General features: G+C 39.8%; 1 protein-coding gene across 12 annotated transcripts in view; it reads right to left on the bottom strand.

Moving 5' to 3' along the window:
* Positions 1-24658, bottom strand: part of UNC79 (unc-79 homolog, NALCN channel complex subunit) — a 209653-nt gene that overhangs the window by 135434 nt on the left and 49561 nt on the right. For all 12 annotated transcript variants that reach the window (XM_036013549.1, XM_036013517.1, XM_036013522.1 and 9 more), the window contains 3 exons: positions 18080-18172; positions 13069-13124; positions 12249-12378 (listed from right to left, as the gene is read on the bottom strand). In XM_036013549.1, the coding sequence (XP_035869442.1) occupies positions 12249-12378; positions 13069-13124; positions 18080-18172 (279 nt within the window). The remainder of the gene's footprint in view (positions 1-12248; positions 12379-13068; positions 13125-18079; positions 18173-24658) is intronic.

Raw genomic sequence — 24658 nt, 5'->3', positions numbered from 1 at the left:
GCGGTTACCCACAGAGGGAGGGGGGCGCTTGTATGGATGGACTGAAAGAGAAATCAGAAATCTTTGTGGGGTGATGAAAGTGCTCCACATGTCGATTACAGCATTGGTTACATTAGTGTCTAAATTTGTCAACAATGATCAAACTTTGCTAAAAATGGGTCATTTTATTGCATGAAAAGTATACCTCAATAAAACTGACTTTTAAAAGGAAAAAATTCCGGATGATCCAAATGGATACTTCAAAGAAAGGGAAACATCATAGTAAAGCCTGAGAAAAAAAAGTATGTCTGAAAATTACCTAGTCTATGAATCAAAAAATTGTAGGACAACGTGTGCTAGACTACTCTGGCTACGTGTGCAAGAACACACGGCCTCTGGAAAAGCAGGAGCAGAAATTCGTAAAAATTCAGGGAGAGACGGGAAGCCAACAGAATGAGATAAAAATGGATTTGGATAAGAAATGTGAGTGAGAGTACACTGTCACTAAAACAGCAAAACTAGATAGAAACCCTCACTCAAACAATAAATAGAGCTGATTTGGGGGGAAAGTTAAGTTATAGAATAAATTAACCTAAAAAGCTAAGACTGTAAAGGGAAAGATAAATGGAAAATGTATGTGGAATAAAACACAAGGTAATAAAATAAAATGTGGAAAATAGTGGTTATAATAGCTACACAGTACATAAAATTAAAAGCTGACCTATAAATTATAGGTATTCCTCAGGAAAAATATCAACACAATTTGAAGAAAGCAGTAACTTAAAATTTCATTAATAAGAAATTTCCTGAAAAAGAATGAAAAGGGACCTAAATTTTCAAATGAAAAGCACTCTTTACATCACAGGCAAAAATCAGTGAAAAGGTATTCATATATAGAAACATTGAAGAAAAACTCTTTTTTATAAATAAGTCTCTAAATTAAAAAACAAAAGGGATTCCTATCATGGACAGGCCCTTGGCTAGACTAACCAAGGGGAAAAGAGAAAGGGTCCAAATCAACAGATTTGTAAATGAAAACGGGACATTACAATGGGTACCACAGAAACAGAGAGGCTTATAAGAAGCTACTATGAACAATGATATGCCCATAAACTAGACAAACTGAAAGAAATGAAAAGATTCTCAGAAACATATTGAATACAACTTACCAAAACTGAACCAGGAATACATAGAAAATCTGAATAGACCAATTATAGCAAAGAGATTACATCAGTCCTCAGAAATCTCCCAATGAAGAAAAGCCCAGGACCAGAATATTGCACTGGTGAATTTTACCAAACATGTAAAGAATTAATAACAATCTTCTCAAACTGTTCCAAAAACCTTAACAGGAGTTAACACTCCCAAACTCGAGTTACTAGGCCAGCACTATCCAGTTATCAAAATCAGAATAGAGCCCCCCTGACTGGTGTAGCTCAGTGGATTGAGCACGGGCTGCAAACCAAAGTGTTGCAGGTTCGATTCCCAGTCAGGGCACATGCCTGGGTGGCAGGCCATGGCCCCCAGCAATCGCACACTGATGTTTCTCTCTCTCTCCTTCTCCCGCCCTTCCCTCTTTGAAAATAAATAAATAAAATCTTAAAAAAAAAAGAATAGGATACTACTAGTAAAGAAAACTACAGGTCAATATCACTAATGAACATAGATGCAAAAATCTCAGTCAAACACTAGCAAACCAAATTCAGCAGCACATAAATGGATCATTCACCACGATTGGCAGGAATCATCCCTGAGAGGCAAGGATGGTTCGACACGCACAAACCGATCCATGTGATATATCACATTAATACTATAGAATGGAAGAAAAGACTCAAGCGATCATCTCGATAGACCCAGAAAAAGTTCTTGACAAATATAACAGCCATTCATGATCAAAATGCTCAACAAATTAGTCAAAGAAGAAACATATCTCAATATAGTAAAGGCTTTATACGACAAGCCCACAGGTAACCTCGCGCTCACTGGTGAAAGGCTGAGAGCTCTCTCCTTGCGATCAGGAACAAGACAAGGATGCCCGCTCTCACCACTCCTAGTCCCCATAATACAAAGTCCTAACTAGAACAATCAAGCAAGAAAAAGAAACACATGTTATCAAAGTCAGAAAAAAGAAGTAAAATTGTCTCTATGTGCAGACGACATAGTTTTATACAGAGAACATCCTAAAGACTCAACCAAAACACTGTTAGGTCTAATCGATGAATTTAGTAAAGTTGCAAGATGCAAAAATCAACACAAAAATATCAGTAACATTTCTATACACTGACAATAAATTTTCTAAAAACAAAATATAGAAATGAATCCCACTTGCAATAGTTACAAAAACAATAAAATACTTAGGAATAAATTCAATGAAGGCGATGAAATATCTCCTCTCAAAACTACAAGACATTGATGGAAGAAATCAAAGAACACACAAGTAAGTCGAAAGACACCCATGTTCATGGCTTAGCAAAATTAATATAGTTAGAATGTCAGGACTACCGAAAGCCATGTACAGATTCAACACAATTCTTATCAAGAGTCCAACGACACTTTTACAGAAGTAGAAAAAGCACTCCTAAAACTTATATGGAATCACAAAAGACCCCATTTAGCCAAAGAAATCCTGAGAAAGAAGACCTAAGCAGAAGGCATCGCACTCCTGAACTCAAGTTATACTGTAAAGCTACTGGCATAACCAGAGACAAATAGGCCGATGAAATAGAATCAGGAGCCCAGAAATAAACCCAAATGTACAGAATCAATTAGTATTTGGCAATGGAGCAGACAATACTCAATGGAGAAAAGACAGTCTCGTCAATAAGTGGCGCCGCAGTAATGGGGTATTCACATATAAGAGAATGAAACTGGACCACTCTCTTACACCATTCACAAAAATCAACTCAAAATGGATTAAAGACTTAAGTGTTAGATCTTAAACCATGAAACTCCTAGAAGAAAACACAGGAACGGGTCCCTGTGACATAGGCCTTGGTAATGACTTTCTTGTATATGATACCTAAAGGACAAGCCACAAAATAAAAAAAATAAGTGGAACACATCAAACTAAGTAGCTTTTGTCTAGAAAAAGAAACTATCGGGCCCTGGCTGGTGTAGCTCAGTGGATTGAGCGTGGGCTGTGAACCAAAGTGTCGCAGGTTCGATTCCCAGTTAGGGTACATGCCTGGGTTGCAGGCCATGACCCCCAGCAACCGCACATTGATGTTTCTCTCTCTCTCTTTCTCCTGCCTTTCCCTCTCTCTAAAAAATAAATAAGTAAAATCTTTAAAATAAAAAGAAAAAGAAAAAGAAACTATCATCAAAGTGAAAAGAAAAACCTGTGGGATGGGAAAAATATTTGCACATATCTGAAAGGGGGTAATGTGCAAAATATATTTTAAAACTCCTATAACTCATATAAAAAATCAAATAACCAATTAAAAAATGGGCAAAAGGGCCTGAACATTTTTCCAAAGAAAATATACAAAAGGCCAACAGATACATGAAAAGATATTCAATATTACTAGTCATCAGGAAACTGAAAATTAAAACCACGATGAGATATCACCTCATGCCTGTTAGAATGGCCATCATAAAAAGATGAGAGATAACAAATGTTGCAATAAGTGTGAAGAAAAAACCCTTGTGCACTGTCGGTAGGATTGTAAATTGGTTACAGCCACTATGGCAAACAGCATGGAGGATACTCAAAAAAAATTGATAATAGAAATGCCATATTATTCAGCAATTTCTTTTCCAGGAATATACCCAAAGGAAATGGAAACAGTATCTCGGCACCTCCACATTCACAGCGATATTATGTGCAATAGCCAAGAGCTGGAAACGACCTGAGTGTCCATCCGTGGATAAAGAAGTTGTGATGTGATATATATAATGGAATATTATTCAGCCATAAACACATGGAAATGCAACAATCTGAGATAACATGGATGGATCTTCAAGGCAATATGCTAAGTGAAATAATTCAGACAGAAAAAGACAAGTACTGTATGAATCACTTTTACGTGGAATCTAAACGCAAAAAACAACTCATAGAAAAAGAAATAAGAAATGTGATTACCAGAGGTGGAGGGTGGGGGTATACAAATGTCCAGTTATAAGATTAGTAAGTGCAAGGGATGTAATATACAACAAGATGACTACAGTTAATACTGCCCAGTATGATACATAGGAAAGCTGATAAGAGAGTAAACTCTGAGTTCTCATCACGAGGGGAAAACTTTTTTCTTCGTTGTTTTTTTTATATCGTAGTATATAAGATCATGGATGTTAGCTGAACCTATCGCAATAATCATTTCACGATACATGTAAATCAAAACATCATGCTATATGCCTCGATACATACAGTGATGCACGTGAATTTTTTCAATAAAACTGGAACAAATATTTTAAAAAGAAAGTTTCAATCAAATAGAAAAAATTTCAAAATAAAAACAGACTAAAAGGCGGTTTATCTTTGAAAGAGTACAGCTGTCAAAAAATTGACAGCTGACTTGTCAATAGAAAAAACAAAAATGAAAACATCATGAGATACCTTCAAAGTATGGAAAGAAAATGACTCTCAAGCTAGAATCTGACACACTGAGAAATTATCTCTTGAAAAAAACGGCTAAGTCCTGACCCATGTGACTCACTTGGTTGGGGGTGGTCCTGCAAACATAAAGGTCACTGGTTCAATTCCCAATCAGGACACCTGCCTGGGTTGCAGGTTCGGTCCCCAGCACAGAGTGTGCAACAAGAACTGATCAATGTTTTTCTCTTATATCAATGTTTCTCTCCCTCCCCCTCTCTCTAATAAATAAATAAATAAAATCTTTTTAATGAATAAATAAAATGATGGCAAAACAAAGCCATTTTCAGATAAACGCTAACTGAGAAAATTTATCCCCAGTAAAGACAGCACTAAAGGAATAGAAAGGGATATTATTAAGAAAAAAAATTAAATCCCAGATAAGAGCTGGAGATATAAAAAGGAAAAAGAACAAGAAAAAAGAAAATCTAATGACTATTAACTGCAAAGAACAATAATAATTATGTTTTGTGAAGTTATTAAAATTAAGCATAACATGGAAGTCAGAAGAGGGTAAAAGAAGTGAAAATCTTCAGTCTTTTACCGGAGAAAGTAAAAGTACTGTTTTGCACTGGCCACCGACAAGGATGTATGGTGTGATCTCTAGGCTAGTAACTAAAAGAATACAGAAGACAGAACAGCTCACTAAGAAAAGATGGAACACTCAATCAGTGCAAAAGAGGCAAAAAAAGAGAGAAAAAGGCAGGAGAAATACAAAGCGAATAGAAAATGGATTTTTAATCAAATATACCAGTAATTACATTACCTACATGGATTAAGTACTTCAATTAACAGGCAAGTGTTATGAATATTGAGTTTAAAACACAGAATGACATGCTGCTTATAAGACACATGAAGTATATGAATATAAAGTTGAAAATAAAAGAGAGGAAAAGTTATGCTAGGCATTCATGAAATCTGATGTAGCTATTAGTATAAGACAAAGTGGATTTTAGCACCAAAAAAAAGCATTGCTAGAGATAAAGACATGCATTTCATCATGGTTAAAGTTTCAATTCACCAGGAAGATACTGCATTCTAAATTTGTACGCACTAATAATATAGCCTCCACATGTATGCAAGCAAATATTAATACAACTACAAAGCAGAATACACAAATCTACAACGGGAGGAGATTTTAACATTCTATTTCTGGTAACTGATAAAAGAAAGACAAAACCCCAATAAGGATGCAGAAGATTTGAACTACACAATTAACAAATTTTATTTAATTGACACATGTAAAACACAGTATCAAACAACTGCAAAATACGAGTTCTTTTAAAGTACACAGGAGTATTTACAAAAATGACCACAGGCTCAGCTCTGAAGAAGGTACAAAAAGCATCAAAGGAATGAAATAATACAAAGTATGTTGTCTGACCACAGAAGAATCGAGCTATAAATCAATACAAAACCCTGCTAGGAAAATCCCCATATGTTTCTAAATTAAGAATCATCCTTTTAAATGGCCCAATGAGTCAAAAATAAAAACACAGAGGAACTTCGAACTCAGCGTGGCACAGGAGGTATTAGCCAGTGCAACAAGGCAAGAGAAATAAAAAGCACAAGAATTGAAAAGGAGACATTAAGCTGTCATTCAACATAATATAACTGCATACATGAAAAGTATTTTTGAAACAAAACTACAGTAAATTATTAGAATTTAAAATTGATCTAGCAAGGTGGCTGGATATAAGATCAATATACCAGAGTTAACTGCATGTCTACGTATTGGCAACAAGGAGATAAGAAGTGTAACTTTAAAAAGATATATCATTGACAATAACACCGAAAAATAAAAACCCAGGGACATACTACATGTGAGACAGGCAAGGCATCGACACAGAAAAAGCTCTGAGGAAAACTGAAGTGAGTCTAAATAAGTGGAGATGTCCTATGTGCATGGTTGGAAGACTCAATATTATAGAAACATCAGTTCCCCAGATGGAGCTATAGATTCAACGCATTCTCAATACAAGTCTTAATAATTTCCAGGTATGTTTATGAGTGTTTAACTTGATAAACTCTTTAACTGAGCAAATAGCTGAGGATAACCAGGAAGAAGAAAAGAAAAAAAGATGAGAAAGAACAGAAAGAAGAGAAAGCAGGGGAGATGAGAAAGAGAAAAACAATTACAACAAGGTGGAAAGACTTGCCCTGGAGGATATAAAATTTTATTATTAAGATACATTAATTCAGACACTGTGGTATTGAGGAAAAAAATACATCAATTGAACTAAAGAAAGAATCCAGAGACAGAACCATCCTTTAAAAAGGTACTACAGACCAGTAAGGAAAGGACATTTTCAATAAACGATGTTGAGTCCATTGGCTATCCACAAGAGAAAATTTTGACATGCACCTCACACCGTGCAGAAAACTTAATTCTAGATACATTTAAATGTAAAAGTTAAAAAAAAAATATTCTGATGAAAACAAAGAATATTGTCATAATTTTGGAGTAGGGAATGATTTTGTTAGATAGGATACAAAAAGCCATTTAAAGAAAAAGTTTTGACTTCTAGGAATTTATCTGAAGAAACCCAAAACACTAATTCAAAAGAACATATGCACCCTATGTCCATTGCAGCATCATTCACCATCACCAAGATTTGGAAGCAGCCCAAATGCCCATCAATAGATGAGTGGATTAAAAAGTTGTGGTACATTCACACAATGGAAGACTACTCAGCCATACTAAAAGAAGGATGTCTTACCATTTGCAACAGCATAGATGGACCTAGAGAGCATTATGCTAAGTGAAATAAGCCAGCCAGAGAAAAACAAATGCCATATGATTTCACTCATATGTAGAATCCAATGAACGAAATGAACTAAGTAAAACAGAGACAGAGTCATAGGTAGAGAGCACGCTGACAGCTGTTGGGGAGGGGTTGAGGAGCTGGGCTGGGGAGGAATTGAGAATAAAAGAAAAAATTCATGGAAATGGACAACAGTGTGGCGATTGCCCGGAGGGGGCGGGTGATGGAGGGTATGGCTGGATAAATGGCGATGGAAGAAGACTTGGCTTGCAGGTGTAAACACAATACAGTACACAGATGATGCGTTGGAGAATTGTGCACCTGAAACCTGTATAATTTTGTTAACCAGTGTTATCCCAATAAATGCAATAAAAAATAGGTTGCTAATTTGATTGCATTAAAAAATAAAACCTTGAGTTAATCAAAATCATCATTTAGAGAATTAAAAAAGGAAATATTTGCCACATACATAACTGACAAGGGTAATATAGATATCCAACTAGCCAATAAATAGATCAAAAAGTGTAAATTAGCAGTAAGGGAAATGCAAATTATAACACGGTTAGATACTTCCACATACCCTCAAAAACTGTTAAAATTTTAAAAACAAGTAAAATAAAGGACTGCCCAAAATATGGAATATACACAAAAAGAACTCACATGCTTTTTTAATGTAGGTACAAATTAGTACAACCCTTTTGGAAAACCGTTTGCCATTATCCATTAAAATTGGATACACTCATATCCTCTAATCGAGCAACCCCACCCTGGTAATGCAGCTAACAGAAATGCATACACATGTGCACCAAAAGATCTGTGGGAGGATGCTCACAGCAGCATTATTTGTAATAGCCGAAAAGTGGGAACAACCCAAATATCCATTAATAGTAAAGCGGATACGTAAACTGTGGTATGTTCATTTGGTAGCTTATGTATAGCAATAAACACGAACAAAGCACACAGTTATGCTCAACCCACGGACAATTCGCACACAAACACAAATAAGTAATGTATGATTCCATTCACATAAAATTCAAACTTAGGCGGAACTAATCTCTGCTGGTGGAAGACAGGTCAGTGGGTTACCTTCCGGAGAGCGGAAGGCGGTAATCATGGCGGTGAACATGGCGGACTCAAAATTTGTGTGTTTTTCTACATGTGTACGATGCACAGCAAAAAGGTGTAAAACATTTTTTAATTTTGTGGAGATAAAAGATAAGAAGAAGATAAATAACTCAATGATGGGGAAATTATGACATGCAAAAACGGTAGAGCTTCTTGTACTTGCCTTGAATACAACTCAAGACTCTAACTCTACTAATTTGGTAGCTTAAACCGAAATTTAGTCTGATAGTGCTGTCTGCAGTTAGCTAAGCCCTCTCTATGTGTTCAACAGTCTCTGCCCGGGAAGTACGTATCTTCCCACATCTTTTGTCTCATAGCTTGAGTGGAAACTACAGCATAACTCGTGCTGACGTTTGCTAACGAAGGCTGAGTTATTTACTTGTTGGGACACCGTAACAAGAAAATTGCTAAATAATTTCTTTCTTCCCACAGAAACAGAGCTTTATAGAACCACATAATGGGTGGGGGGGCGGGGATCATTGCCAAGAAAGCTATAATTGTTTCATCTTTAAAACATATTTAATGCCCAAAATACTTGGAGTAGTTTTGGTGTTGATAAATACTAACAAACTCAAACAAAGTAAACACTGTAGATTATCTCAGTATTTGGTCTTATTCATATGAGTTGTAAATATTCCAATGTTACTATGCTTAAAAGCAATAAATAACTTATATACATATATAGTTAAAATTATGGTGAACTACTAACAAGTATTAAATCTGTGTGGCTATGTATGTCTTCATAGTGTTATTCCTTAAATTTCTGTGTTTGAAAACTGTCATCATAAAAGGTTGGGGGATAACCTTGTATAATTACATACTGTACAATGTGATCTCAACTTTATTTTAAATGTGCATCAAAAAAACCAGAAGGAAATATATCAAAATGTTAACAAATGTACCAAATGTTAGAGCAGAAAAATGTGGGTTTTCAATGAAAGTGATCTGGGTTCAAACTCGGGCAGTGTTCCCTTATCAAACGTGTGAATTTAGTGATGTGACTTAAACTAGGTCCCACTCCTCATCCTTACTCTCAAGACTTTTATGAAAAGTTAATTAAGAAAATGTCTACAAAACCTAATCTGGCACTGGGTCCATAAATTTGGGTCAATTAGGAGAATGCTCGAGTATTAAATGAGACAATAAGCAGTGAGAACAACGTCCAACAAGCAGACAGTGCTGGATAAACAGTAACACATGGACCAGAATGGTTAACTTTTCCCAGGATCTCCTGTTTTCTGCACAGACTGCCCTGACCCACTCGATGGGAGTGCCAAGAAAGCTGCCTCCCTAGGAACTTGGACAGTGCCTGGCAGGCAGCAGGCACATTACAATGCTGTCAAAAGAATGGACGAGTGTGGCGATGTGATTACAAGGATGGACTGAAGAACGAATGCCCGTAGGCGGAGAGGCCAAGCAAAGAAGAAAGAGCCGCTCTGCTCTTAGCTGGCACAGGCTGAGCTGTCCTGGGGAGACAGGTTCGTCTGGCCCTTCAAGACAGCGTGGTCACGGGGGAACTGGACGCAGCTCTCAATTTCCCCGGGGCTTGTGGGATGCTCTACCCAGACTAATCTCATCATGTGGCTTCTCCCTTTCCAACCTGTCTGTGCTTTCCCTCTGCCATTAGGATGAAATCCAATCCCCTTCACAGGCTTTCTGCTTATCCCTGGCTACTCTCCTGCTGCCCCTCCACCGTCCGGCTGCATCCGACTTTCCAGAGTAACTCAAGTGCGGTCGCGCTATCGTTAGGTTCCAAGTCCAAATCCATGCAGTTCCTTCTGTCTCAGCCTCACATTTTACCCACTAATGACTCACTCCCCCTGTGACGCCTAGTATGTGCATCTCACTCCGGTACCCGCTTACACGTCACTCACTGAAGAACGTTTCTTGACAACTCAGCCCTCCTCAACGTGCCCTCCATGACGGTGAGGTCGGAGGTCCTTCCTGTGTGTCTCCACAGCACTCCGGACGGTTGACCCTTGAGCAGCCTGGGTTTAAATTGCACGGGTCCACTTATGCATGGATTTTTTTCAATAATACTATCAATGGACTTTCTCTTCCTTATGATTTCCATAATAATATTTTCTTTTCTCAAGTTTGCTTCAAGAATACAGTATATCATACATATAACATACAAAATATGCGTTATGCACCTCTAATTTGTAAGGCTTCCCATCAACAGGAGGTGACCAGTAGTTAAATTCTGGGAAAGTCTAAAGTTATACGGAGATTTCCAACTGTGCAGGGGTGGGGCGCTGGCACCCCTCACTCCTGTGTTGTTCAAGGTCAACTGTACTTGTTCTGCCTTAGCACTTACCACACTGTCAGGCACTTTCCTGGTCTTTCCCCCACAAATGAAATGTACACACTGAGATATTGTGATTGTAATATAGTTTTTCATTGTGTTACCACCCGTGCCCAGAATAATGCCTAGCTAATAGTAGATATTTACCCCATAAATATTTATTTAATAACTGGATTATTTTTCACATCTAGATTGTATTAAGCTCCAGGAAGTCTGCTTGTATCAAAAACTACAGGGCCTGGAACATTAAATTACTCTTCAAATATTTACTAAATAAATAGATTTCATTGAATACTGTTTACCCATTCATACATCCCATAAGTGCTTATTTCAGGGATCTGCTGAGAGGGGTTGGTATCAAATATCTCAGTTATTTCACCTTTTATTTTATTAATGCTTCCAGCTATTTGCTGGATAATTGCTTTTACATTCAATTATCTACTCGGCAACACTTCAACATTCTCTGCTACCATGGATATAAAACACCAAAGACACCAGTTTTTTTCTGTTTTTTAAAAACGACTTCCTATCTGCCGTCACTGTCCTTATTAATAGTATTGCTACCACTATAGCCAATGTTGTTTGTTCTGAGTTTAGAATAAGCCCACCAAGGACCATCAAAGCCCCCCAAAAACAGGCGTTAATAACTCTCTAACACTTGGCTTTAATCAGGAACATAAGAAATAGAATTAAGTTAATTCCCCTCTGAACCACCTCAGATCACCCTAAGAAATATAAGCGATACGAAGAAAGAAGTAGGATCTAGAATATCAGCACACGATCCCACAATAACTTGAGTAAAAGCTAACTGTACCAAAACATCCACCTCTTCCATTTTCAGAGTACTATGTATACAATTAAGGTGGGGTGGGGGGAGGTAGTCAGGGCCATCCAAAACTCCATTAGCCATGGGCTGTTTCTTTGATTTTAGGATATATAAACATAACCACAACAGAGGACCTGGGGTTGGTCTGTTTTTGGTAAACATATGTGATTACATGTAAATTCAATGTTTACTTCTCAGTTATTAATGACACCAATAGTCACCAACTGTTACAGCCTGGCCAACGAGGCTATCACGGTCACTCAATGTTTACTTGGCGTATACACTGGTAACACTGAGCATGCTCCAAAGCTTCTCATCAGAACAGAACTGGCCGCCCGAAGTTGCGCTGCACCGTGAGCAAACGTGGAGCCTTACTCCGCACTCACACCTCTGCAGTGGTTCACGTCGGCGGTAGTTAAGACCACAGGGCAACGGGTAGCAGAGGAGACTGAGACATATACTGCGGTGTCATAAGTGCTTCTGAAATTAATTCTCATTCATTTATTTTATACCACCTAGTTTCAGCACGGATCTATGGCAATGTCTAGAGGCACACACATAACCCCAGCAAGAGAAAAATAGAGACAAGCAGGTAAGGCCAACGTGACACAGGAGAGGTGGACACGGGGTGCCAGGGGCCTGCTCTCGTCGTCTCACCTGTGTACTGCAAGCCCCTGTATTCGCTTATTGCCCCGGGAGGTTTTAAATTGGGCCAGTAATGGAACAGCATTTGCACGGCTGGCGGTTTCACTTGGGAGGGCCCGTAGGCTATGACATACAAAAGATCCTAAAGGAAAGAGAAAGAACATTTTGACTCAGCATGATCAAATAAAAATAAAGGTAACTCATTCAACAGTACCAAAGCAGTGAAAATTTCAATAGAGGGTTTGAGGTGGTTAATTCCCTGGAATCTCATCATCCCGATGCGCTTCTCAGAACTGATCATATTAAAACATTAGTTGTATTCCTTACTTAGGAATCGGTCCTGTAAATAAGCACAGGACCTATTCGTAAGTAAGTTCCTAAGTACATTTTCTTTTAACAAATTCTTCTTCTCTCCTCTGAATAATGTTAAATAATTGATCGTTGAACAGCATAAGCCAGTTTGCTAAACACTGCATTCTTAAATTTCCCAAAACACATTTCTTAACAGTTCACATTTCCTATTTAAAAAAAAGACAGATTCTCAACCAACCTTTTAAATTAAATAAAACTGTCATATCATATAGTATGCACTAACTCCCAGACTAAGAGATATTCAGTTACTTTTGCTGCCAAGCCCCTGTGATCAAGATCATCCCTGCTCTAAATGATAAATAATTAACCGGGAAGAAATTATAGGTTCTACACACCAAAATAATAAGACAGCAGTAAATTTGACCTAAAAATACTTTTAACAGGCCAACAACTTTTACTATTGCTATGTATTACATAAGTTAAGTTTGTGGCTATGAGTTAAATGAGGCCCAAAACTTACTTTCCAGACTTCTTGTTTATATTTCATGAGGCATTCCAATAATTGACAATGATACACTGCAAGGAAGAAAATGTCATTTGAACATGAAGTGTAAATACCAGATAAAAACATCCTTTGAGAGAGAATAAACTCTATTAGTATGACTTTCACTCTAATCATTAAATTGGAAATTACTTATTTCCATATAATCAAACTTTTCCAAACATCATATAAGCCCTTGACTTTATCAAGTTTTATTCCAAGATCCTTGAGAAGTGTATTTCATTCATCTTATCAACAAAGGAAATATTAAGAAAATTCCCTAGTTATCATACCTTTACCACAAAAACTTACATCAAGGTAGTCAAGATTTACATAGGAAAAAAAATAGCCTAACGGTCATAATAAAAGGCCACATTTACTGAGTATCCATTATGCTGGGTACTGTGCTAAGAGCTTCATGCGTATAATCTGATAGCTGCCATGCTGCAGGTAGGAAACCGAGACTTAGTTTCCTATCTGGCTCAAGTTTGGACAGAAGGAAAGATTCGAATGATGGATTAGAGTGGGAATCTTATCATTTGATTGCCAGTTGCATCTGCTGAGGAATCCTTAAAAGCTGTACAACAGCAAGCTTCTCTGATTTGCCTATGCTTACCTGGAGAACAAAGATACTTTCTCCCTAGCTAAGGTAGCTGTTTGGGGTTTTTTTGTTTGCTTGGTTTTGGGTTGTTTTTTTTTCTTTACCTTCCCTAACCCATCTGCCGACCCTATTGTGGCACTGAAGCACATCTCACTGCAGTCCCCGATGACCTCCTTGTGATTCAATTCCGCAGGCATTCTTCACTCTGCCTTCCACTTGACCTTCAGTGGAATGCAGCACTGGCCCTGGGAAACCCTGTCTGCCCTTGGCTTCATGACTGGCCCTGTCCCACTACCTGTTGCAGACACTACCATTGCTACTCAGCTGCTAACAACGCCTTCACCTTGTCCATCCCCCAGTACAGCCTGCCATGTGACTCAGTTCTAAGCCAGCAGGACCTAAGAGAGAATCTGTTGCAGAACTTGTGAAACACTTTTTTTCCCTTTGATTAAAGGAAATTGGCACACCAGGACACATTGCTCAGTTGCCCTGACTGCTCCTATTACCTGCTTGTGGATGTGCTTGTGTAAGAATACAATAACCTTCACGGTGGCAGCCATCTTGCAAACCCGAGAAGTTCAAGAAAAACACAGAGGTGCCTCTCAGCCCCTGACACAACGGAGCTATCTCCAACACTTCCCGCTAAGCAAACAACAAACCTTCTTGTCGTTTAAGGCCTCTGTGGGTCAGCCAAACGCGTCCTAACAGATACAACCTCTCCATCTCCTTGGCAAGCCTGTTCTTCCGATAGGCCGTTCTCTGCTGAGTTCCTGAAGGCTTGGTCATAAATCCACCCCGATTTTCACTCTCTTGTAGTCAATGTCACACTCACACACAATTCAGTGTATACCATCTACATGGAAATTCAATGAATGCCACTGGACACTGACATGCAGGTTCCAAGTTCATTACTTCTAACACAGAGCTCTATTTTGAATGCCAGGCTCCTAACACAACTTCCTGATTATCATTGTCTATTTTTTTTTTTTGAAGTAAGCTGATTGATTTGCATTTGTGTGGTTTGGACGTACAGAATTATTACTGAGGTCATGTGTAGAGCTCTCCCCTCCCCCAGTTTTATTGAGCTATAATTGACAGAATACATTAGTCCAAGTGTACCATCTCCTCTGAAATATCTCAAAGACACCTTGGCCACAGCATGTGCAAAACAGATGTCATGAGCCTCCCTCAGAAGCCTGGTCCTCCTCTCCCAGTGCCCCCTTCCTCAGTGAACAGACCAGCCATGCATTTATAGTTATGGGACCAAAAGCCCACCAGACCTGGGCAGCTCTCAGATGTACCCACTTTTCTCGGCCCCAATCACCTCTGCCTTTTACACGCCTCAGCAAATGCAATGGCCTCCTCGTGGGTCATTCTGTAGCCACTCCGGCTCCTTTGAATTTTCTCAACTGCAGCCTGGGGGATGCAAAGTCCTTCAGTGCCTTCCTATTATTAAACTTGGGATAAACACAGGATTCCCAAACAGAGTCCACAACATCCCACGTGTCCTGGCCCACGGAAGCCTCCAGTCTCATCTCCCATGAGGCAGCCCTACCACACTGATCTTCAGTCCCCCCGGCTCATCAGACTCCCTTCAGACACAGGGCTCTTCTGCCTGAAGCCCTGCCCCGTGGGCCTTGTTAACGCTGCCTACTCATCCCTCAGTTACTTCCCCCGGGAAGCCCTCCCTGACCTCTTCTTCAGTGAAAGGGAAATCTCCCTTTACAGGGTTTCATAGCACGATGTACATCTTCCAAAGCTCTTGTCACAGCTGAAACTTCACACTTGCTTTTATAATTGTTTGATTCGTGTCTTCAGTGTCTTCTCGCTCCCCACCACCATGCACCGTAGGATAAGCTTCATGAGGTGAGGGCAAGGGTCAGTTCTGTTCCTCTAACCATGACGTCCCCAGTTTGGACACATAGTACATAGTCATTGACTATTTGTTGAATATGTAGATGACCCTCTAGAATCGGGATTTTGTTCTTAAGCCATCAGTGGATTCTCAGGCGCAGGAGTTCCGGGTCACTTTCTCCTACGCACCGTCCGCTGTTCCCCACGTGTCTGCTGCACGGCCCTGCTGCAGACTGGTTCACTGACAGCCCCGTGAACACAGACCCTCTGTTTATATTGTTCTGTTCCCCTTCCCCAAAGGCCCTACTTACCACACTGGTCAACCTCTATCCACATTTTAACACCCATACTTTGCTCAAGTGGCATGAAACCTTCCCTAATCCTTTGAATCCAGAGTTCTCATTTCTGATGAATTAGCCCTATCTATAGTGTTTATTTTGTAAGTTTCCCACACTTCTTTTACTGTAAACTAATGATTCATTGTGAATACGCCTAATCTTCCCAATTGGACATGAGCTCCACGTGGCAAGCACCGTATCTGACATTTCTGATGGTTTTCCCGGTGCCCAGCACAGGCCTCGGACAGAGGATGTGGTCGGCAGACGCTTGTTTGTTGAACAATGTCTGTGCTCCGTCCCTGACACACAAAGACTGGCAAACGCCCAGCTGCCTCCTGCTGTCTCCCCCAGGAAAAAATCAGACAAAAGGTGATGACCTACCACTTGGACCTAGAGTGTCTCCTGGTGGATATCACCTCACTGCTTAAGAGTTTCCCACATCACAAGATGGGCTTGGGGTTCCAAATGTCATTCTTACTCTAGGATTAATTTCTGGCTATCAACATTCCCCCATGAACAGATGAAGACACAGACTTAGAAATAACAGAAGTAGCCCTGGCTGGCATAGCTCAGTGGATTGAGCACGGGCTGCGAACCAAAGTGTCGCAGGTTCAATTCCCAGTCAGGGTACATGCCTCGGTTGCAGGCCATGATGCAACCGCACATTGATGTTTCTCTCTCTCTCTCTCTCTCTCTCTCTCTATCTCCTTTCCTTCCCTCTCTAAAAATAAATAAATAAAATTTAAAAAAAAGAAATAACAAAAATAATTCTATCTGATCACAGTGGTCTCCCTGTGAAACATTCAACTCCAGGAAGAACACGGCATACTGTAGCGGCCCCACTGCTACTTACTGAGCACTTACAATGTGCCCGTCACTGAGTAAGCACTTTGCATACACCCGATTCATTGAATCCTCGCGACACTGTGAGGCACCACAGGAAGAATGATTCCCATTTCGTGGGAGTTTTATAAGGGAACTTGGTCTTAGGGCGGTTAAAACTTCCTCAAGGTCATGCTAACTGGCAATTTGCAGGTGAGCTCAGAGGTGAGCCCGCACACGTGACCTCAAAGCACATGATTTTACCTGTGTTGCTTTACTGCCTGGCAACTTAGAAGTTAAGACCATAGCCTCGTGATGGCACTTCAATTAACTAGATTCCAAATGAAGGACTTTTTCCCAGAACATACTATGTAATATAAATGACATTTGGAGGGTACTTTAAGCCAAAGAGAGTAAGATATGAGATATAACTTCCAACACATATACACATTTTAATTAAACACATATAATAATCATAAGGGATTTCATATTTAAAGGATGATACTCCACACTGGAAGCATTTCATTTTAAAATGAAAAATACTTTTTTCCCCAATCCTGAGTCAAAATACAACTATTATTGACCATGTAATCAAATAGAAAGTTGAAAACAGTGCCACCAAATTTGTTCACTTTCCAAATAAACATTAAAATAAAGGTAAAAATTGTCATATCTCAGCACGTGACCAGCAGGCAGCCCCTCTTTAGGTGGGTTTCCCAAAGTTCATGGCCAATTAAACTGATCAGTGAAAACCACACAAAGCAAATCGTGAGAAGCCTGTCCAGTATCACTGGTAATCAAAGAAGTGGAAATCAAAACGAGAGATTATTTTTCATCTGTCCAGTTCTATGCAAATTTTATGATAATACTCAGTGATGGGTTAAATGTACTTTCACACATAATTAGCGAGATGACTGAAATTTCTTCAAATTCTTTAATCAATTAATTCCTCTTTTATTAACTTATTCTAAGGAAATAATCAGAAATGTAAAATTTATGTTCAGAGATACTTGTGTGGCATTAGAGTAGCAAATTCACAGGTTATTAATACTGGTTTTCTTTAATTATTAGAATTGCAGGTGATTTTTATCTTTCGGATTCAACTCTTCCAGCATACTTATAGTCAATCCATTTCCAGGCACTATTCTAAAACTGTGTCCTTAAACATTCTGAAAACATCACTAGCTTGCAAGATGACTGCTAATAGCAACAGGCAAGGGAAATTTATTCCGACTCAAAACTCTGTTTTCTAACACCCAGTCACTTGTCTACCCACCGAGCAAGTTCTTCTCACATGAGAATTTCCAGCCTGCTCCTTTGATATCTGGTTTAATTCTTGGTTGTACAGTGAGCCAAGCCCCCGAAACCCCCCTACCTGGGTTCGACGTGTACTGCATCGCAATCATTAGCATGGAGGATGCGGAGAGATTCACATGGGCGGGAACTCCTTCTCTCCTGGAGGAACCCACTGAAACCAAAATAGTCTGGATTAGACTCAATTAATATATGTGGATATTAACTGTTACTTGCTACTTTGCCTAGAGTGTGAGAGCTAAGCAGAAATTTTTTTTGAAAGTCCCATCCAAATCCATGACCATTTTGCACACATAAAACTACAAAATCTGCCCTCGCATACAAATGCCACCATTCTCATCGGTAGCCAGCATGTAGTGAGACTCTGCAAGGAGCAGGGACAGTGCCCGAACGTGCTGCAATGGCTTTAGCAGAGCTGTAGTGAGATGAGATCTCTGCTCCTAAGAAGTTTGTATCTGGGGGAAAAAGAAAGAAAAACCAGAGTCCTCCATGTCCCAGGTGTAGAGGCATGTTGAAGGATATCCCCTTAAGAAAGTAAAAATAAAAAGTTTCTGAACCCAACTTGAACATATTATGTTTTAGAGATGCAAATAAAATAATAGTTTACTTATACTGGGTACCTTACTGACGTAGTGACATAAATTTTAAATCATATATTATAAAAAGTTGTATGTTAATTTAAAAACTATTTCAACTCCCAGTGTCAGTAAAACATTTTCTTCAAACCTTTACATGTAACTTAACCATTACCATCTTCATCACTGTGAGAACCATTTTTTTATAATAGTTTTCCAAAGCTTACCATCTCCAGATCCGTCGGAGTTGTCTTAAATAGAATGCTTTTCAACTCCGTGAATAACACTGCTGCTGAGCATTTAATCCTGTCCACAAGCATTAATCGCAAAGCAAGCTGGTTGCTTTAGAATTCTTCGTATAGCTGAATAATTGTGTTCTCCGGGTGATAACCACTTAAGACATCTTTAAGCGGCTTGTTTACAATGGCATCCAACTCTACATCAAATTTCCTTGTCTCTTGTAATAGAATGTAGCAGGTAACCCCAATAAACATTCAAAACCAGCACTGATTGAAGTCATTCAGGGTAATACATTGTCTCTGAAGAGCACTTAATTATTCTAGAACAGTAACTGACACAACAAAAGAAGCCTTAAAAAGACTCAACGATAAAATAAATTTCTTTTTTCAGGGGTAATTGTAGAAGTAGAAGAAACCAGTCCTTATATTTGGGCTCGTATGGCAACTTGTCAAGAAAGCATGACCAGAACAGTGTACAGGGAGTGTGACGTCACTCCTCAACTTCCTGCGAATCATGGACCAGACCGTGAACATGGACAACCAAAAAGGCAGAGAGCCCTAAAATCTGCTGTATTTCATTGTATGTTACTTTCTTCTATATTAAAGCATAATATGTGGGAATAACATCTCACACCCAAAAAAGAATGAGGCAACTTATAACAAAACATGTGTATAAAAGCACCATTAAAACACTAATAAAAGATTTGTCATAAAGTGGACAAAGAAAATTTACCAAGATTCTTTTTTCTCTTCCACACAGAAGACTTCAAGCACCACAACAGATGGAGATCATCACAATAGCTTACGGGAATAAACAAGCCAACAAAACAGGTCTATAATTAAGTTGCATTTACCTGACTTTGCTTTTATTCATCACTTGCAGCCGGGCTGCTGTGAACCCACAAAAGTAGGTGATATTCAGAGAGATCATTAGTTTGGCTATACAATATAAATAAGTTATAATAATCATACAAAGACATGGAGATCAGTTCCTTGCTCTTAGATGGTAAAGTTGATGAAGTGAATATGATTGATCAAGGATAAAGGACTTTGAGCCAAATCCTAAAGAGGAAGATGCAGTTGTTCTCAGGCCGGAGCCAGGGAGTTTGTTCAGGTCCAGCAGCCGGGGACCTGGAGGGCCTAACGCTGTGTGGAAGCAGGGACGTCCCACGCTCAATGAGCACACCGAGTGATTCTAATGCCGACGGGCCCCGGACCTCCCTTGGAGAAGCGTACTTGAGAGATGAGAAATGAGACAGAAAACATGGAGTGTAAGGTATCCGGGTGTGGGGGGAATAATTGCATGCTCCTTGTGCCCTTGGTTTAAGGAAGAAAAAGAAAGTCTCAAAAAAATAATTTCATATATATATAATGTATGTGTATATACATATATATGTTCCTATATGTGTGTGTGTATATTCCTATGTATATATGTACATACATATATATTTCTTTTGGATTTCACCTTTGTTTAAATTCATCGCAAACTTTTTAAAAATAAGCATTTCAGCCCTGGCTGGCGTAGCTCAGTGGATTGAGTGCGGGCTGCAAACCAAAGCATCGCAGGTTCGATTCCCAGTCAGGGCACATGCCTGGGTTGCAGGCCATGACCCCCAGCAACCGCACATTGATGTTTCTCTCTCTCTCTCTCTTTCTCCCTCCCTTCCTTCTCTAAAAATAAATAAATAAAATCTTTTAAAAATTTTTTTAAAATAAGCATTTCAGAAAAATGAAAACCACTATCACGGGAGACTGAGAAGCCCTGCTCCTGGAGGCCGTTGTGAACGGGAGAGATGCCCAAGTGCCTCAGATGATTTAGGTGAAGTCTATTTATAGAACAGCCCAAATGGTTCGGTGACCTTTGGATGTCCCTTCTACCCTACAAATCCATGTTCTCCCTCAAGTATGGTCCACCACCAAGCCAAAAGCACTCCCCTGGCTCAAGCCCTAGGAAGTTGGCTCCAGTGTTTATTACATAAACAGACAGTGCCTTGCAATTTCTTAGCCTTCTAACAGACCACATAAAATCATCGCGATTCTAACTTAATAAGCGCACACAGGCACACATCATTTATTGAATCTTGTTAAAAAGCACGATGTAAACAGATGCGCTGCTCGTCCCCATGAGGGTGCAAAAGGCCACAGCTTCATACGGTGGTAGGAAGAAAAGAATCAATCAAAATTTTTAAATTTTACACTTAATATTGTGCTCAGGAAACACAATCGAGTTTTCAGACCTAGCCCCTGACCCTCTCAGCACCACTGCAGTAACCTCTGCCACCACCCCTCCCCCTATGAGCACCAGCAATTCCTGCACCTGCTCCTGCGTGTCACCGCTCCCAGTAATACCATCATGTACAGCTCTTACATGAGTCTCACCACACACAATAAAAAGCGTGTGGGAAAAGCCATGTTACAAAAGAGAAATCAAATCATGTTCATGAGACCACCAACTTAATTATTAGGACTACAGCCCAAGTCACCTGACTTGGTGGCCTGTGCACAAGTCACTTATTCGAAAAGTGCTTGTTCAGTCCTTCCTGTGCCAGGCGTTGCTCGAGGCCCTGGAGACACGGCCACATAGCAGACAGGCAGGGCTGCGTCCTCATGGAGCTCAAATGCCATCTAATAGGGAAGCCGCAGCCACATATGGCTATTTAAATTTAAATTATATTATATTATATTATATTATATTAAAAACTCAGTTCGCCAGTCTCACTGGACACATTTCAAGTGCTCAGCTGCCACCAGCAGCTAGTGGCCACAGTATTGGACAACAGGACACTCCCATCATCACAGAAAGTTCCGTGAACAGCGCTGTTGTACACAAACACCGGGGAACAATAGAAAGCAGGGCGTGGAAACAGACAGAAAGTGAGGGAAGGGCCTATTTTAGCTAGAGGGCAAGGATGGGCGTCTTGAAGAGGTGCTGCTTGACCTGAGACCTAAAGACAGTGAGGAAGCAAACCATGCAGCCACTTGTGAGGAAGGCTTTTGAGACCCAGGGGAGAGCCTGGAGCAACAGCAAAAGCCTGGCGTCTTGAAGAAAGTGGGCAGAGGCCAATGCGTGCAGACTGGACACAGGACAGCTGGTGACGAAGCAGCAGGGTAGGCGGGGGCCAGATCACAGAGGGCCACCGAATCTGATTACAGGAGTAACCACAAGCTACTAGACAGTTTTGATGAGGGAAGTAACGTGATCTATTTACGTGTTTGGAGACTGGCTCTCACTTTGGGGAAGATCAGCCTCAGCAGGGCTAAGAACAGAAGCAGGGAGAGCAGGTCAGAAGCTGCTGGACTGACAGAGACGAGAGGTGGTGGTAAGAAGCGGTCTGCACTGGAATGCTAAACAAACCCCACTAGCCTTATACTTGTTTAAGGGTAAAGGTGAGGGAGTCGTCTGGGAAGAAGAAACACATTCTGGTGCCAGCTCTGCCATACAGCGGAGCCATGTCCTGTGCACGGCCAGGCTGCCCTGCACGGTGTAACGAGCGGTCTCCATGTCTCATGAGACAGGGAGTGAGCGTAAGATGCCGATGCCTTCAGAAGGGCGTATCAGCGCGACATAATGGGAGGACTAAGGCACCAGAACCCTGAAGTCTATGCAGCTTTCAAATATATTACAGACTGGTAGGTTAGTAAACATCATAGACACGGCACAGCCCATCAACACGGTGGAGGCTCTATGAGATCAAAACCCGTTATAATAACTGCTGTTATGATAGAACGAACTCTAGGGGGAAAAATCCCAAGCACCAGGGGATGGCCCCTTATCTCAAGCAATATTTACGATGACAGCATTTCAGGACAACATGTGAATTTCAGCAGATACTGGTATTAGTTACCATGGAGCTTGACACGTCTGTCCTTTGACTATGGATTTGGTCTGTTCATACACATGGGTAACATACAATACTCAAAAGCCATTCCTACACATCATCTCATGGTCTCCACAACAAACACGGAATGCAGACAGGGGAGGTTATGATTATTCACAATTTTACAGCTAAGGAAACTGAAGTTTGATGAGGCTAAGGGATTTATCAGGACTCAAAGGACAACAATTTGGCTCTTCAGGAATCTCATTTCAGAACAATTCCCCCCGATTCAACAAGAAACCCTGCGAGTACAGTAAGGCCTACCTTATAAAAAACAATCATTTGCCAATAAAACAGATTTTATATACAAAAAACAATTTAAATACCATCAGTATCTTGTGGGGGGTTAATTTATTAATTTTAGAGAACGAGGGAAAGGAAGGGGGAGACAGACAGAGAAACGTCAATTTTTTGTTCCACTTCTTTATACATTCATTGGTGGCTTCTTGTATGCACCCCAACCAAGAATCAAGCTGTAACCTTGGTGTATTGGGATGACACCCTGACCAAGTGAGCTACCCAGCCAGGGCTTTTGTGCTGGATTTTTACTGTCTTTTTCAGTATATATTTATTAGATTTTTGGAATATCACAGTAACACAATACATATCCTTTGTAGTAGTAATAAAACAAAAAAATGATCCAGGGCCAGTGGTCTGAAACCAAATAGTCAATTAACTCAGACAATTGCTTTTAAGTGAACGCAAAGATCTGAATGAACTTTTGGTTTTCCGGAGGTTAAGTGACTTGGGAGAAATTTAAGTTGGAAAAGAAACTGGCTGAGGCTGCACAGCCCTGGCTATAAGATACACCAGCAGCATCCTTCACTGATAAAATTGTGCAGCATTACTATTATCTTTGAAATAACACAGCCTTCACCAATTAATGTTCATTTGGGATCAGCTTTTCCTCTTCTCTGCCAAAGTACCATCTTTCCAACATCCATATTTCAACTCAGTCCGCAAATCACAGATTTTTTATAAGAAAAAGAGAGGTTTCCATGGTAAAATGCAAATGCCTTTTTCAATTCTTAGTAACTCCTTAATATATTTTTTTATAAACAAAGCCTATTGCACAAACTTGGGATAAAAAGAAGTATGTCTTATTGATGGTAGCATTCAAACAGAAAAGGTTATATCAAAGGAAAATTGTATAATAATTGACAGTTTGCTCTATGCCAGCCCCAGAGGACTTATTTAAAATAAAAGCACGGCACTTGGTTTATTGACAAAAATGACATCAAGGACACAACTGATAACATTCACGGCTCTTAAACTGAAAGAGCTGTGATAGCTCATTAGACCCACTCAGAGCTCAGAGCATCACCTTCTAGGCCCGTAATGATACCATCATTTAATACCTGGAAAACTGTCCATGCTTTACATTTGACCTTGTGGACACCATACTAAAGAGATAAAAGCTCTTTGGTTTTAAAGACTTTATCAAGTGCTCAGAAAATGCAACACCCTTCATCCTAACATCTCTGTTCTGAAATAAAAATAGTCTGGAAGGAGTTAGATGCTCCTCCCTCATTATAGTCAGAATTTCTAGACACTAAAACTACTTCCAAAAAATAAAAACAAGAAGGATGCAAGCAACAGACACACACTCTCGCATCAATTCATTTTAACACGGTGAAGCTAAGAGCCGATCCCTCTGTCTTGGGTTCTGTGTCTTTGTACCTGCCTGTGAAGGAGCAGGTACAAAAGAAACACCTGACTCGTTCAATAAAATCTGGCTTTAAAGCCAGTACTACAGTTTATTTTTATTGTGCCAAGATTTAAAGGCAACAAAGGCTGGCTCCTATGGAACCACAGGATCGGTGAAGAGGAACAGTCAGAACGAGGTGACTAGAACCAGAGCAACAAAACAAACGAAGCGGATTAACCACTGGGTTAGCGGGAGATACATGTCTCTCACATGAACTAATGTCAATGTGACTTAACACTA

The sequence above is a fragment of the Phyllostomus discolor genome, chromosome 1 (genome assembly GCF_004126475.2).
Source record: "Phyllostomus discolor isolate MPI-MPIP mPhyDis1 chromosome 1, mPhyDis1.pri.v3, whole genome shotgun sequence".
In the NCBI taxonomy this organism is placed as follows: Eukaryota; Metazoa; Chordata; class Mammalia; order Chiroptera; family Phyllostomidae; genus Phyllostomus; species Phyllostomus discolor.
Note: the sequence above shows the minus strand (reverse complement) of the source record. Positions and strands in the feature narration are given on the sequence as shown.